Genomic DNA, 13401 nt, shown 5'->3' on the forward strand with positions numbered 1-13401 from the left:
TCGTTACCCTGGCAACGGGGGCGGGGCGGGGGCGGAACCCCTCCTCTCGATCTGCCAATGAGACACGTCGGCTCCTGATACCTACAAGTGAAGCGAGAGGAAAAAGGCTGTCGCGAGACTTGAGAAACTAACTTTGAGTTTTTCCCACTACCTCTCCGCATTTCTGAAATTGACCAGAAAAGAGACGTGTGTGTGTGTGTGTGTGTGTGTGTGTGTGTGTGTGTGTGTGTGTGTGTGTGTGTGTGTGTGTGTGTGTGCGTGCGTGGATGCATGTGCGTGTGAATGAGAGAACTGTGGGAGTACTTCACATCTGTCATCCTTTTTTTCTTTTTTTGGTTTTTGGGCCACGCTTAGCGGCAGAGCTCAGGGATTACTCAGGGTGGGTTTGGGGGATCACTGGAAGTGCCGTGGGTTTAACATAGGTCGGCCATATGAAGCGCTAGCGCCCTACGTGCTGCACTATAGGTCGGGCCCTACATCGTTATCCTTTTAAGTAAGAGTTGACTTGATAGGGTCATGCAGGAGTTGATGGCGCTTACAGGGGTTAATATGCTCGCCTTGAAAGCAGTCGATCTTTGGCACCGCCAGGAGTGATCCTGAGCACTGCTAGGTGTGACCCAACCCTGCCAACTCACTCCGCGCCCCCCATCAATGAAAACAATTGCTTGACAGTATTTTGTGGTAGGTGAGTTTTTTTACTTCTGATCACTTTCTTCCTGTTAGGACAGTACACAATATAACACTGAATCGGAATAAGATTCTGGTACTGTTTGTACTGATCCTCCCACTGGAAACGTCACATCTAAAGAAAGTTTTCTTTAAAGTTCTTTTGTTCCAAATTTGTGAGGAAAACAGAAGGGTCTTAAAATGTGTGTGTGTGTGTGTGTGTGTGAGAGAGAGAGAGAGAGAGAGAGAGAGAGAGAGAGAGAGAGAGAGAGAGAGAGAGAGAGAGAGAAACAAAATTGAGAAACTTCATCTCAAATTCCATCTCCAATAAATGCATCCTGTAATTTTCAACTCACTAGCTTAAATGAATGTAGCCATAATCATGACACACACTGGGCTTCTAGCACTTGAGCCCTGTCTTTTATTTACATGATTGCTATCTTTTCATTCTTTACGCCTCCAAGTAGCTCTAAAATCAGTACCATCCAACATGAAACTGTCTTATGGCTGAGTACTCAAAACTTGTAAAACATTTTCATGTCGGCATCTCTTTTGAGCCCCAATATATTCCTAGTGGTCATCTGTTCTCCTTTCGGTTGCTTTGTAGTGAATTTGCCACCCCGAAATATGTTGTCCCCAAATACAAAGGCACTTAGAAATGGTAAACTGAGAGATGGCATGTAATCTCCCATAAGACTTTGTCCACAAACAGGACATATTTCCAAAGCCTCTCCCCATACTCCCACTATCAGAGATGATGAGTATTCATCCCTGACAGCAGCCAAAAGATTGCAGCAGAGAATAATTACATAGCAAATTTATTAAATGGCCCTTGTATACCAGTCGCTTCCTCGAGTATTTGCCTTGCCATAAGAGACTTGAGCTTTTTTTGTCCTTTCTCTAATTTACCTGCTACAGAAACCCAAGCTCTATTCCCAATTTGAGTCATCATCCCTGGATTTCTCCCTTGGATGAGATATATACATTAATAATTATATTAATGTATATATTAATTTAGTGTGTTTCTCTCCGTCTACCTTGTCACATGGTCTAGAGGGGTCAGCAGAATAGGGTACTTTTCCTGGTCGGCAATCGCTTAATATATTGACCAAACGAAAAGTTAGTTACTAATAATTTTTCTCTTCTCTTGCCCTCAGACAATATGGCGGTGGTGCGGGTCGGCAGAATTTTGTCATGTGTGTGACCAACCGTTGTAAGAAACGATCTTAAATATATTTTTAAACACTGAGAAGCCCCGTGTTTACAGTTAGCAGAATCAATGGCAAATGGTCGCTTCCAATTTGCCCCACTTCTCGTTTAAAACACAAGATCGAAAGTCGAACTAAATTTTTTTTTTTAAAGGCGATGTGCAAATATCCCAGGAAACTGCAGAGGAGAGGTGGGCAACGAGGAGTGGGGCTGATCCCAACGAAAGCCCAACGCCATCTCAGGGCCCCCAGCCTCAGCACGCCAGCGTCGCAAAACCAGATTGAAAAATCTCGGGATTCCGCGCGCCTCCAGCTCACGCCCCTCGTGCGCGCGGCATTGTGGGACTTGTAGTCCCCGCGCGCGCGGCCGCCCTCCCACCCGCAGCTCCGCCGAGGCTCGGGGACACTCGGGCACCGCCAGAACCCGAGATGGGGGGCGGGGCGGGGATCCCAACACCCCCGCATCTGTGTTAGCGGGGGTGGGGGGGTTCTAGCGGCGCTTCAGGAGGGCGGCGAGCCTCCGCTCCGCCCGCACTTCCGCAGTCGAGACGCACACGCAGTGCGTCATGGCGGGCCGGGGCCGATGATGAATTCCGGTGTTGCCTGTCAGGGTTGCTGTGTCACTCGGCCCGCTCGGCGCGCCCCTTCCCGGCCGCCCTTCCGCGCCGGCACTCGGGCTCTTCCGGTGTGCGACGGCCCCTCACCTGCAGGCCCCTGTCCAGCCGCGGGCCGGCGCACGCCCTGCCCGGCCCCCCGCCCCGCGCAGTCCCCTCGCGAGGTGCCCGCGCCCGGGCGCCCCGACTCTCCAGGGCTATGGCGAGCGGCGCCTCCCGCTACCGGCTGAGCTGCTCGCTCTCGGGCCACGAGCTGGACGTGCGGGGCCTGGTGTGCTGCCTCTACCCGCCCGGGGCCTTTGTGTCTGTGTCCCGGGACCGCACCACCCGCCTCTGGGCCCCGGACAGGTGAGCGCCGCGACTCGGCTCGTGCCCCGCTGCAGTGAGCGGGCGGGCGGGGACACGTAACGCTCCCCGGCTCCCGGCCGCCCCCTCGCCTCGCCTCGTCTCGGGCCGCTCCTCGCTGCCCTCCCGCCGCTGCGGTGCCTGGGCCGCCGGGCACGCGCGGTTAGAAGCCGGCGAGCGCTCGGTCGGGAGGACCCGCCGACAGTCTCTCTCCTTTCTCGGCCAGCTGGACTCTTAGGAACGTGTGGGGTGACCTTGGTGGGAACCTCTGTACCTTTGCGGGGGGGAGCGGAGGGGGGCTTTCCTCTTTGGACGACGATCTCCTGGGTTAACTTCCAGACTTGGAATTTTTCTCGATGCCACATGCATCGCCTGCCTGGGAGGAGTGGGGAACATCTGGCAGGTGTTGGAGATAAAAGTTTTCCTCCCACCCGTTCTCCCTCGCGTTTGATTGAGTGCGTTGGTTTCTCAAAACTGCACGGCAAGAGATTGCCATTGGCTCCTCTCTTGGATGTCCGGGTCAGCGGGGTAGGTGGTGGGCTTGGTAGAGAAGGCGAACCCCCTGAAACGTTTTATAAACATGGGCGGGGGGGGGGGCTCCGACCTATTTTCCGTCTGTAATTTGGTTACAACCCGGGTAATCGATTTCTTTTCGGGAAGAGAAGAATTGAGGTGAGTTAGTTGGGGTGTTACTCCAGTGCCCGCTGATGGATTGATTCATGTGTACACATGTTCCCTGGATAGAGAGAGCCTTCGTACACCTGGGAGGGAAGAAGGGTGAAAAGCCAGCCATACAAGTAATTGCATGTTGGCATGTGTCCTATGAAGAAAAGAAGTATACAGCGTTGAAAGGAGAGACAAGTTAAAGAAGAAAGCCCCTCAGAAGGGCTGCTAGCTAGAGATGGAGCTGGCCGTTGGGAACCAGGAGCCATGAGGGTTATATTGGAGAAGCGCTTCAAGACACAAGACTCTGGAGAGGGAAGAGGAAAAAGCTGTGTGTGTGTGTGGGGGGGGGGCGGGGAAGCATAGATGCTGGTGGTAAGAGGGCCTAGAAAAGGGTTTAGTAAGTATACACCTTCAAAAAGTTTCTTTCAGGAAGCCGCATGATCTCACATACCCGTTGGGAAGTTTCTGCTAGTTGGGAGACGTTGGATTGCAATGACACAACTGTGGAAGGTAGATTTATTTGGAGACTTTTGCCGTAGTGCAGCCAAGATAGGATCCTAGGTTAGACTGAGGATCTCTTAGAGCAGATTTCTATGTTGAATCTTAGATGAGTACTGAAGGCCTTTGTAACTCTGAGGTTCTCCAGACCATTTAGTAATACTACTATGGAACTTTTGTGGGTTTTCAAAACTTTCTTGGAGTGCAGTTGTTCGTTCAACTTGTACTTAAACTTGAGATCAGTGGAAGCATATGCTTAGTAAACTGTAAACATTGCAGTAAGCAGTAACTGCAGGATGTGTTTTTGATAATTGAATCTTCTCATTAAACTTACACATATTTTGTTGGACTGTTGTAGATTAGAACAATGCATAAATTACTGGAGATGCGTTTATCAAGGATTTAGGGTGTTTGCCTTGCATGCTGCTGACCTGGGTTCTATTCCTCCATCCTTCTCGGAGAGCTCGGCAAGCTACCAAGAGTATCCCACCCACATGGCAAAGCCTGGCAAGCTAACCATGATGTATTCGATATGCTAAAAACAGTAACAAGTCTCACAATGGAGATGTTACTGGTGCCCGTTCGAGCAAATTGATGAACAACGGGAGGACAGTACTACAGTGCATTTATCAGGAACTGAGTGATTTGGGGCTAAAATAATCTTCTGTTTGAAAAATGGTTCTTTTTATGCAACTCATGCTGGTTTTTGTTGGTGTTTTTAAAAAATTTATTCACATGTTTATTCAGGTACTAGTGAGATCAGTTTCATTTATCAGTCACATTTACACTTGTTCGGGTTAGAACATACATAGTCAGTGGGAGATGAACCTCTTACACATACTGTGTGAGGTGTCTCAACCATGCCTTTAGTGTTACAGAAAGTTCTTATTTTTGAGATTTTTATACATTTCATTTTCATAAAGTAGTTCACAATGGTTCATTACAGATAATATTCAAAAACCCACCCCACCAGTGAGCATCTTCCCACCACAATAAGAAAGATGTGTATGAAGGTTGTTGTATTTCATTCTGGAGCAAATTAAGCCTGTATACACCAGAATACACGCAAGTATATTAAGACCAAACAGATGTGTGCTACTTTAATTACCCAATGGGCTAGAGTATAAGATGTCAGGTGGCCACAAATGCTGCCATGTTCCAGGAAATACTGCATCACTCTCTTTCTGGGAGTTTTATTGTATGGTCTCTGAATCTTGGCCATTGATGAGATTCCATGGCTCCGGGGCCTGTTTGTGGGTGTGACTGCCAAGCTACTGGAAAACTGTGGAGCTGGGTGGAGGAGGCCCATTTCTGATCCAGGCAGGCTTGGAGATCTCAGCCACGGATCCCACATACCTGGGTTCCTCATTGGTGAGACTTGTCTGAGCATGTGGAAAGTGGCCTTGAGCATGGCTGTGGCTGGGTTCTGGAGGTTTTGAGCTGCCAGATTTCTGTTTGGGGCGGGGAGGGAAACTCAACCCGCCCCTCCTCCCAGGTGTCCTGGTGAAGACAGCCTGGTGCAGGGTCAGGAGATTCTGCCTACAGAAAGTTCTTGAGGATGGCACATCCTGACAGTTTCTCTTCTCTCTCTCTCTCTCTCTCTCTCTCTCTCTCTCTCTCTCTCTCTCTCTCTCTCTCTCTCTCTCTCTCTCTCTCTCCTCTCTCTCTCTCTCTCTCTCTCTCTCTCTCTCTCTCTCTCTCTCTCTCTCTCTCTCTCTCTCTCTCTCTCTCTCTCTCTCTCTCTTTGTTTTGTTTTGGGGCCACACCCAGCTGTGCTCAGGACTGCTCAGGGATCATTCCTGGCAGCCAGGATCTTCAGGACCTCTTGTATTAGTTGGACTTTTTTTCATTATCCTTTAACATTCTGTGTATTTTCTTCCTTGATTTCTTATTTATTTTTGTAGGACCACACTTTATTCAGATGATGCTTGGGTCTGTGATCAGGAATCACTCCTGGTGATGCTCAGGGAACCATATGGGATGCTGGGGATCATACCTGGGTCCGAACTTGGCCACGTGCACGGCAAACACCTTACCTATGTACTATCACTCTGGGCCCTCGTAATCCATATTTTGTGCTCAGTGTTTAGTTTAGAGAAAACTAAGTTCCTGGGAAGCCTGAAGAGGGTTTGCTGGCTAAGAGCTTCATAGTAGGGTTTTTTGGATGAATCGTAATTTGCCTAAGCAAAGGGGTTGATTGCCAGGCCTCCAGGATTTGTTTTTAGGTGGTCTTGGATTCCATTATGAATGTACATCGGTTCCTCATACTCCAAGGCATAGTTATGTCACCCAAGTCAAAGAATGTCACCTTTCCTAAAGGAAGAAATTCAGACTTTCACGGGGTACAAAAAGGACAGTTATTTTGCTCTGATGTTTAGGTATTTGGGGTTGTTTTTTTTTTTTCTTCACCCCCCATCTCCCCCTCCGGGGCTGCTGTGTTCAGGAGGTTACTCCTGGCTATGTCTTGATCAGTCCTTATGGTGCTCTGGGAGTGATGCAATGCTGAGATGGAACCTGGACCTCCTGCATACAGAGCATGTCCTCCAGCCTTTTGAGTGACCTCTCATGGCCCCACGCTTTCCCACCACCCCCTTTAGTTTTTCATTCATTCAAGATATACTTAATATTTACTGTGTAGAACATTGTGTTAGGAACGTGGGAAGATAAAAGGATCTAGCTCTGGGCTTTGCTGTCTGTATTAAGAACTTCACAGACTATAATGAAAGAGAAACATCTGAAGTGGAAGGTACTGAGGGACACAAATAGCTTCATGTAATAATAGATTTCTCCCCTGTTTGTCTAGAGATATGTCTAGAGACAGTAATGTACTGTCAATTCTCAGTCGTTACATGATCTGTTGGTAGATTCTTTTTTTCTTTTGAGGGTTGGGGTGCCCAACTGGAGATTTTTCAGCTAACCAGACAGGTGATTAAGTGAAAGGACCCTGGAATGCTTAAGACCACACCTGTGGCTCTTAGGACCTCCATAACTGCACGTGGTGGTGGTCAGGGGACCTCATGGTGCCTGGAATCAGTGGGAGCTATGCATGCAAGGCCTGTGCTTAAATCCTTGTACTTCCTCTTCACCCCTGGTAAATCAGTTTTCTACTTGTACCGCTGCCTAGTTAGAACTCATTTTCTCAGGTTTTCTAATACCTCTGTTAATTTTCTGTGAGTTTGAGTGTTCAGTTATATTCCTGGTCTTTTTTCTTTTTCTCTTTGTGTGGATTTAAGTCTGAAAGTGCATATCCATGTAAAAATATAGGTATGTGTACATATATTGTGTGTATAGTTGTGTTTACAGATATATATGTATGTATATGTTTACATATGATTAGGTGAAGCTGACAAAAATTTACTCTGAGAAGGCAACGAGAAAGAGAATCGTTTTATCAATGAATCCTTCAAAGACTTAAGAGTTAGCAATACTATGTCACTGTCACTGTCATCCCGTTGTTCATCGATTTGTTCAAACGGGCACCAGTAATGTCTCATTGAGAGACTTATTGTTACTGTTTTTGGCATATTCAGTACACACGGGTAGCTTGCCAGGCTCTGCCGTGTGGCTCCATACTCTCAGTAGCTTGCCGGTCTCTCCGAGAGGGGCGGAGGAATCGAACACGGGTCGGCAGCGTGAAAGGTGAAAGCCCAACCGCTGTGCTATTGCTCCAGCCCATACTTGAAAATTTTAGCAAGAAAGTGAAAACACCTGAGTGTATTCAGTCTATGTGTGAGAGTTTTATCCTTTGTTTTTTTGGGTTTGTTTTGGTTTTGGGGCCACACCTAGCAGTGCTCAGGGATCACTCCAGGGGGACAGTAAGTAGTGCTGGTGACTGTGTAAGGCATGTGCCTTGCCTGTTCTACCCTCTCTCCTGCCCCAAGTTTTATCTTTCTATGCACAGTTGTTGTATTTTCTTCATTTAGCTTGAGTCATTATATGACTTTCAGCCACTGATTTCCTGCTTTGTAGTAGGAAATCATAATCTATTGTTTGACTTGTTATTTAGGGTAGTGATGCTGGATTACAGATGAGTATAGAAAATTGGTAATCATTCTAGTCCCAAACAGTTATTAATAAGTTTCTCTGGAATAACCATTAAATATTCTTATATTCTTATTTGCATATTGAGAATGAATGATATTCTAGATATTTAAATGCAGCAATGGGTAATAAATGAATCATCTAGATTATGAAATGTCTTCACTGTATTTTAGACTTATTAGTGGTGGATTCCATTATCCTGACTGTATGAATGCATCACTTCAATGGGGATTTTATAGAGTAACAGTCACTGATGAGAGATAGAAATAAAGATGAAAGATAAGGATGGGACTGGAGAGAGTACAGGAATAAGGTCCATTCACCAGCACCACATACCATCCCTCTGTACTACTAGCACTACTAGGAATGACCCCTGAGCACAGTGCCTAGAATAAGCCCTAAGCATAGCCAGTGTGGCCCAAATGCATCCCTCACCCTCTCCAACCCCCCCCTCCCCCAAAAAAAGCAAAGGCTATTTAGGGGCCAGGGAGTTGTTTCAGGGGTTGTATAGCACATGATTTGTATGCAGGGACTCTGAACTTGATATTCAGTACCACTTGGCTCCCTGCTAGTACCATTAGGAAAGTCCATTGAGGACCTCAGGGTGTGCCCCACTGCCCTGAAAAAAGAAAAAGCCACTTAGGATATTGGTAGGATATTGGTGACTCCCTTTTCTTTTTTCTTTTCTATCCTCCCCTCCCCTCCCCTCCGCTCCCTTCTCTTCTCTTCTCTTCTCTTCTCTTCTCTTCTCTTCTCTTCTCTTCTCTTCTCTTCTCTCTTCTTTCTCGGTTGCAGCATTTAATGAACCTTCTTTAATTGGTTTCACGCTACCAGGAAACAGATCCCTTCCACTGCCTTAATCTTCTTCTCAGCTCTTCTGCTGAAGAATTTCGCTTTCATGATGACAGGTTGTTTTGGGATCTTTTCCTTCCCCAGACCAGAACTTTGTAGTACTCCAGTCACAGGACATCAGTGATAGGAGCTGCTCCAGTATTTTTTTTGGCAGCATTAATCCATGTCTGCTCACTGACCAAGGTCTACAGTTTATCAAGATGGACAGTTGGGCAGAAGCTTTGATTTCTCTTTAAGTGATAAAGCCTCATACCCACTTTCCCAAAGTAACTTAGATAATATTTGGTAAAGTTGATCTGTAGTGATGATGCCACCAGCATTATCCTGAACTCCTGGGTGCTTCTGGTGCCTGCTGATGCAGCTCTGGCATGTTGACGGCCTGGCCCTTTGGTTTTTAGGATTACCTCAGTCTAGATAGCATGTTCACTGATAAGACAAAGGAGAGTCTTGACTCCCATTTCTTTTCTTGTTCTTACTGTCAAGATTCTCAGATCACTGGGGTTTGAGCAACAGTATATAGGGTAGGACCCAGGTTCAATCCCTGGCATCCCATATGGTCCCCCAAGCACCGCCAGGAGTAATTCCTGAGTGCAGAGCCAGGAAAACCCCTTAGCATCGCTGGGTATGACCCCCCAAAGCAAAATAATAATCAACTGTCAACTGTCATCCTGTTGCTCATCGATTTGCTCGAGCAGGCACCAGTAACGTCTCCATTGTGAGACTTGTTGTTACTGTTTTTGGCATATCGAATATGCCATGGGTAGCTTGCTGGGCTCTCCGAGAGAGTGCAGGAATCGAACCTGGGTTGGCCGCGTGCAAGGCAAATGCCCTGCTGCTGTGCTGTCGCTCCAGCCCTAATCATCATCATCATCATCATCATCTAAAAAACTTAACAAAAAAGATTCTCTTATCAGTGAAACACTAAAGTCCTAATTTGATACTTGATTTAAATATACTCATTTAACTCCTAATTTAATATTTAGTTTAAAATAATGGACCCTTAGAATAGCATGCACTAAAGTTCTGCTTAAATACTAAGTGAAAAATGAAGGACTGACATAGATTAACAACTTATGTCCTGGCTAAGTTAAAGGATAATTGTATATTAATTTAATTATATTTTCAGTCCTAACAGGGGCTTCACAGAAATGCACTGTATGAGCGGCCACTCCAATTTCGTATCTTGTGTATGCATCATACCTTCAAGTGACACATACCCTCATGGATTAATCGCCACTGGAGGAAATGACCACAATATTTGTATTTACTCACTGGACAGTCCAGCACCACTCTATATACTAAAAGGTCACAAAAATACTGGTGAGTAGTACTGTGGCATTTTTCTAGTTGAAGGCATTTCATCCTTGGAAATAAAATTTATATACCCATTTCCTCAATTAAGCTATTATTATATAAGTGTTTATATAATAAACAATATAATTCATTGAAAGTTTTTTTTTTCATAAAATATTCATTCTGCTTCTATTCAAAGGGATCTTTAGCACCCTCTGTCTTGATTGTTTTTTTCCTTTTCAAGATAGAGAGACACGGAAAGGAGACAAAGAAAAAAGATTCCATGAAATGGAAGATGGTCTACATCTCTCTTTAAACAAATCATCATAGTAAGGAGAAATATATGATTAGAACACCATTTGTGGGGCCAGAGCAATAGTACAATGCATCTGGTATACGACCCACCCAGATTTGATCCTCTGGTACCACGTATGTCCTTGAGCCTTGCCAGGAGTGATCCCTGAGTGCAGAACCAGAAGTAAGCCCTGAATATCACTAGGTGTGGCCCCAAAACAAATTTGTGCAGTATTAAAAAGTATTTAGGGACATGTTTACTATCATATTGTCCAGTAATTATATAATTATATGGCAGGTGTTTGTGTGTGTGTGTGTGTGTGTGTGTGTGTGTGTGTGTGTGTGTGTGTGTGTGTGTGTGTGTGTGTGTGTGTTTATGGACACAGCTTGGTGCATTTATTTGTTTACTTTTTGTGCTGGAGATTGAACCTGGAGTATAACACACGTAAAGTATGTGTTCTCTCACTGAATCACATCTCTGGCCTACAATGTGGTGCATTTAAAAACCCTCTTTTTTCTTATTAAGACACTAAAATTTAGAAGCATATGGATGTCTGAGAAGAACAGCAAAGCCAGCTAAGCTTTTTAAAGGAGAAATAACTTTAAGAAAGAAGGAGGAAAGGTGTTGTCTAGTTCCTTCTGCTCAAGAGAACAAGAAGGAAGAAGATACCCCTATCTGGATACCCCTCCTGATGAGACTTCTTTTTCCTATTAGGAGGGTGGGAAAAGGCAGGATGACGGATGAGAAGAACACATGATCTCTTAAAGAGATGGACATTGAAGTCAGTACAATTAAGGAAATAAGTGTAATGTTTTCACCTGACAGGAAACACCCACAACAAATACACTGATAAGTGAATGTTGCTTGGCACTTTAGTGATTTTGTTGTGGCGTTTAAGACTTCTTTCTAGATTTTATTTTGAGCCCTCCATTTGCACTGCACAGCAGACATTCAAGAACCATGGCGTGTGTGCTGGTAGGGCCTGAAGTTCAACAGACAAAAAGGATAAAACAATTATAATTAATACTATGTCTTTTGGATCCATAAGGGTCTTCCCTGCTCCATGGGAGAAGAGCAGTAGTTAAAGTACTTTGAGTTCTTAGCTCACAATTTATTTGGACTTTTAGGAACAAAAGAGACTTTACTCAGGGATCTGGAAAGAGGACCAGCTCCTGTTTCTGTATTAGGTTTGGAGTCAAGGGAGAAGAGATGGGACTGAGATAGGAATCCTGGCGTTATCCCTCGGGTTTGAGTTCTATAAAAATATAGGAAATAGCCTTTTAAAAGCACTATTGGAAGCCAGAGAGATAGTTCAGAGGGTAGGGTACTTCCCTTGCACGTGGCCAAACAGGGTTTGATCTCCAGCACCCCATGATTCCTTGAGCACTGCCAGGAATGATCCCTGAACACAGAGTAAGCCCTAAATACCACCTGGTGTGAGCCCCCCCCCCAAATAAAAATAAAAGAGAAAAGCACTGCACTATTATTTTGATGTCCTTTCTGGTTTGGATTTTTTCAACTACTTAGTACGTGGAGGACAGGAGCGAAAGCACAGCAGTAGGTCCTTTGCCTTGTATAATTTTTTTGTTTAGGCCTGGACTTAGGTCATAATTAGCATAAGGTCAGGGTTACCTTGAATGTCTTCTGGGCTGTGGAAGTGGCGGTTTCAAAATAAAATCTGAAGGATTTTCACAGTTAAAAATTAAGTGTGGGGGTGATTGTTAGGGTTAGGGTTAGGATTAGATTTGTGTAGGGGTTTGGTGTTAGCTTTTTATATGTTCAGAGTTCAAATTGCATGTTAATAGTGGCGCTATTTAATCTAATTCAATCTAATTCATAGTTTTTGGCATTGATTATGGTTAGGTTTACTATAGGTTAGGGTTAGGATTAGGACTTGGGCCAAAGTTAGGGTTTGAAATTATAGTGAGTTTACCTTTTTTTTTTTCTTTTTGGGTCACACCTGGCAATGCTCAGGGGTTACTCCTGGCTCTGCACTCAGGAATTACCCCTGGCGGTGCTCAGGGGACCATGTGGGATGCTGGGAATCAAACCCAGGTGGGCCACGTGCAAGGCAAATGTTCTACCCACTGGCTAGTGCTCCAGCCCCATGTAGTGGGCTTACCTTTTAACTTTTGCTGTTTTCAAAGTTTAAAATGCTAGTAAAATATTGGGCAAATATTAGATTTTAACTAAATATCATATTTTTGCCTGTACTTGGGTTATGATTAGCATAAGGTTGTAATTATTAAAGATTTAGGGTTAGGGTTCCTTTGTTTAGTGTGTAGGTGTACGTTTTTTCTAGTTAAAAATTAAAGTTATGTGTAAGACGATTGTTAATTTTAGGGTAATTGGTAATTTTTGACACCAGTTACAGTCAGATGTACTTTAGGCTAGGGTTGGGATTAGGCCTAGGGCTAGGGTTAGGGATTCTATAGGATTAGGTGTTAACTTCTGCTGTGTTCAAAATTAAAAATGCAATTTAAGTATTGGGTGATTGCTCACCTTTGATTGCTATGCTTAGGTTTGAGTTTATCATGGTTGGCATAAATCAGGTTTACCATTAAGATTAGTTTTAGGGTTAGGTCTAGGTGTTAGATTTTTCAGTTTTCATAGTTTAAAATGCAGGTAAAAAAAGTGGGATTATTAAATTTAAATTTAGGTTAAGTGGTAGTTTTTTCATGGATTATGGTCATCAGAATACGGTTAGGGTTAGGTTAGTTAACACTTAGGGTTATGGATTGTATTTTGTTTTTTTTTGTTTGTTTTTTTCTTTTTGGGTCACACCCGGTGATGCACAGGGGTTATTCCTGACTCATGCACTCAGGAGTTACTCCTGGCAGTGCTCAGGGGACCATATGGGATGCTGGAAATCGAACCCGGGCCATCCTCATGCAAGGCAAACGCTCTACCTGCTGTGCTATTG

General features: G+C 44.7%; 1 protein-coding gene across 1 annotated transcript in view; it reads left to right on the forward strand.

Moving 5' to 3' along the window:
- The first annotated feature begins 2397 nt into the window (after nt 1-2397).
- Nucleotides 2398-13401, forward strand: part of PLAA (phospholipase A2 activating protein) — a 35274-nt gene continuing 24270 nt past the window's right edge. The window contains exons 1-2 of the mRNA XM_055131069.1: nt 2398-2836; nt 10017-10210. Coding sequence (XP_054987044.1) covers nt 2688-2836; nt 10017-10210 — 343 coding nt within the window. The 5' untranslated portion in view covers nt 2398-2687. The remainder of the gene's footprint in view (nt 2837-10016; nt 10211-13401) is intronic.

The sequence above is a fragment of the Sorex araneus genome, chromosome 1, assembly GCF_027595985.1.
Source record: "Sorex araneus isolate mSorAra2 chromosome 1, mSorAra2.pri, whole genome shotgun sequence".
Lineage (NCBI taxonomy): Eukaryota > Metazoa > Chordata > Mammalia > Eulipotyphla > Soricidae > Sorex > Sorex araneus.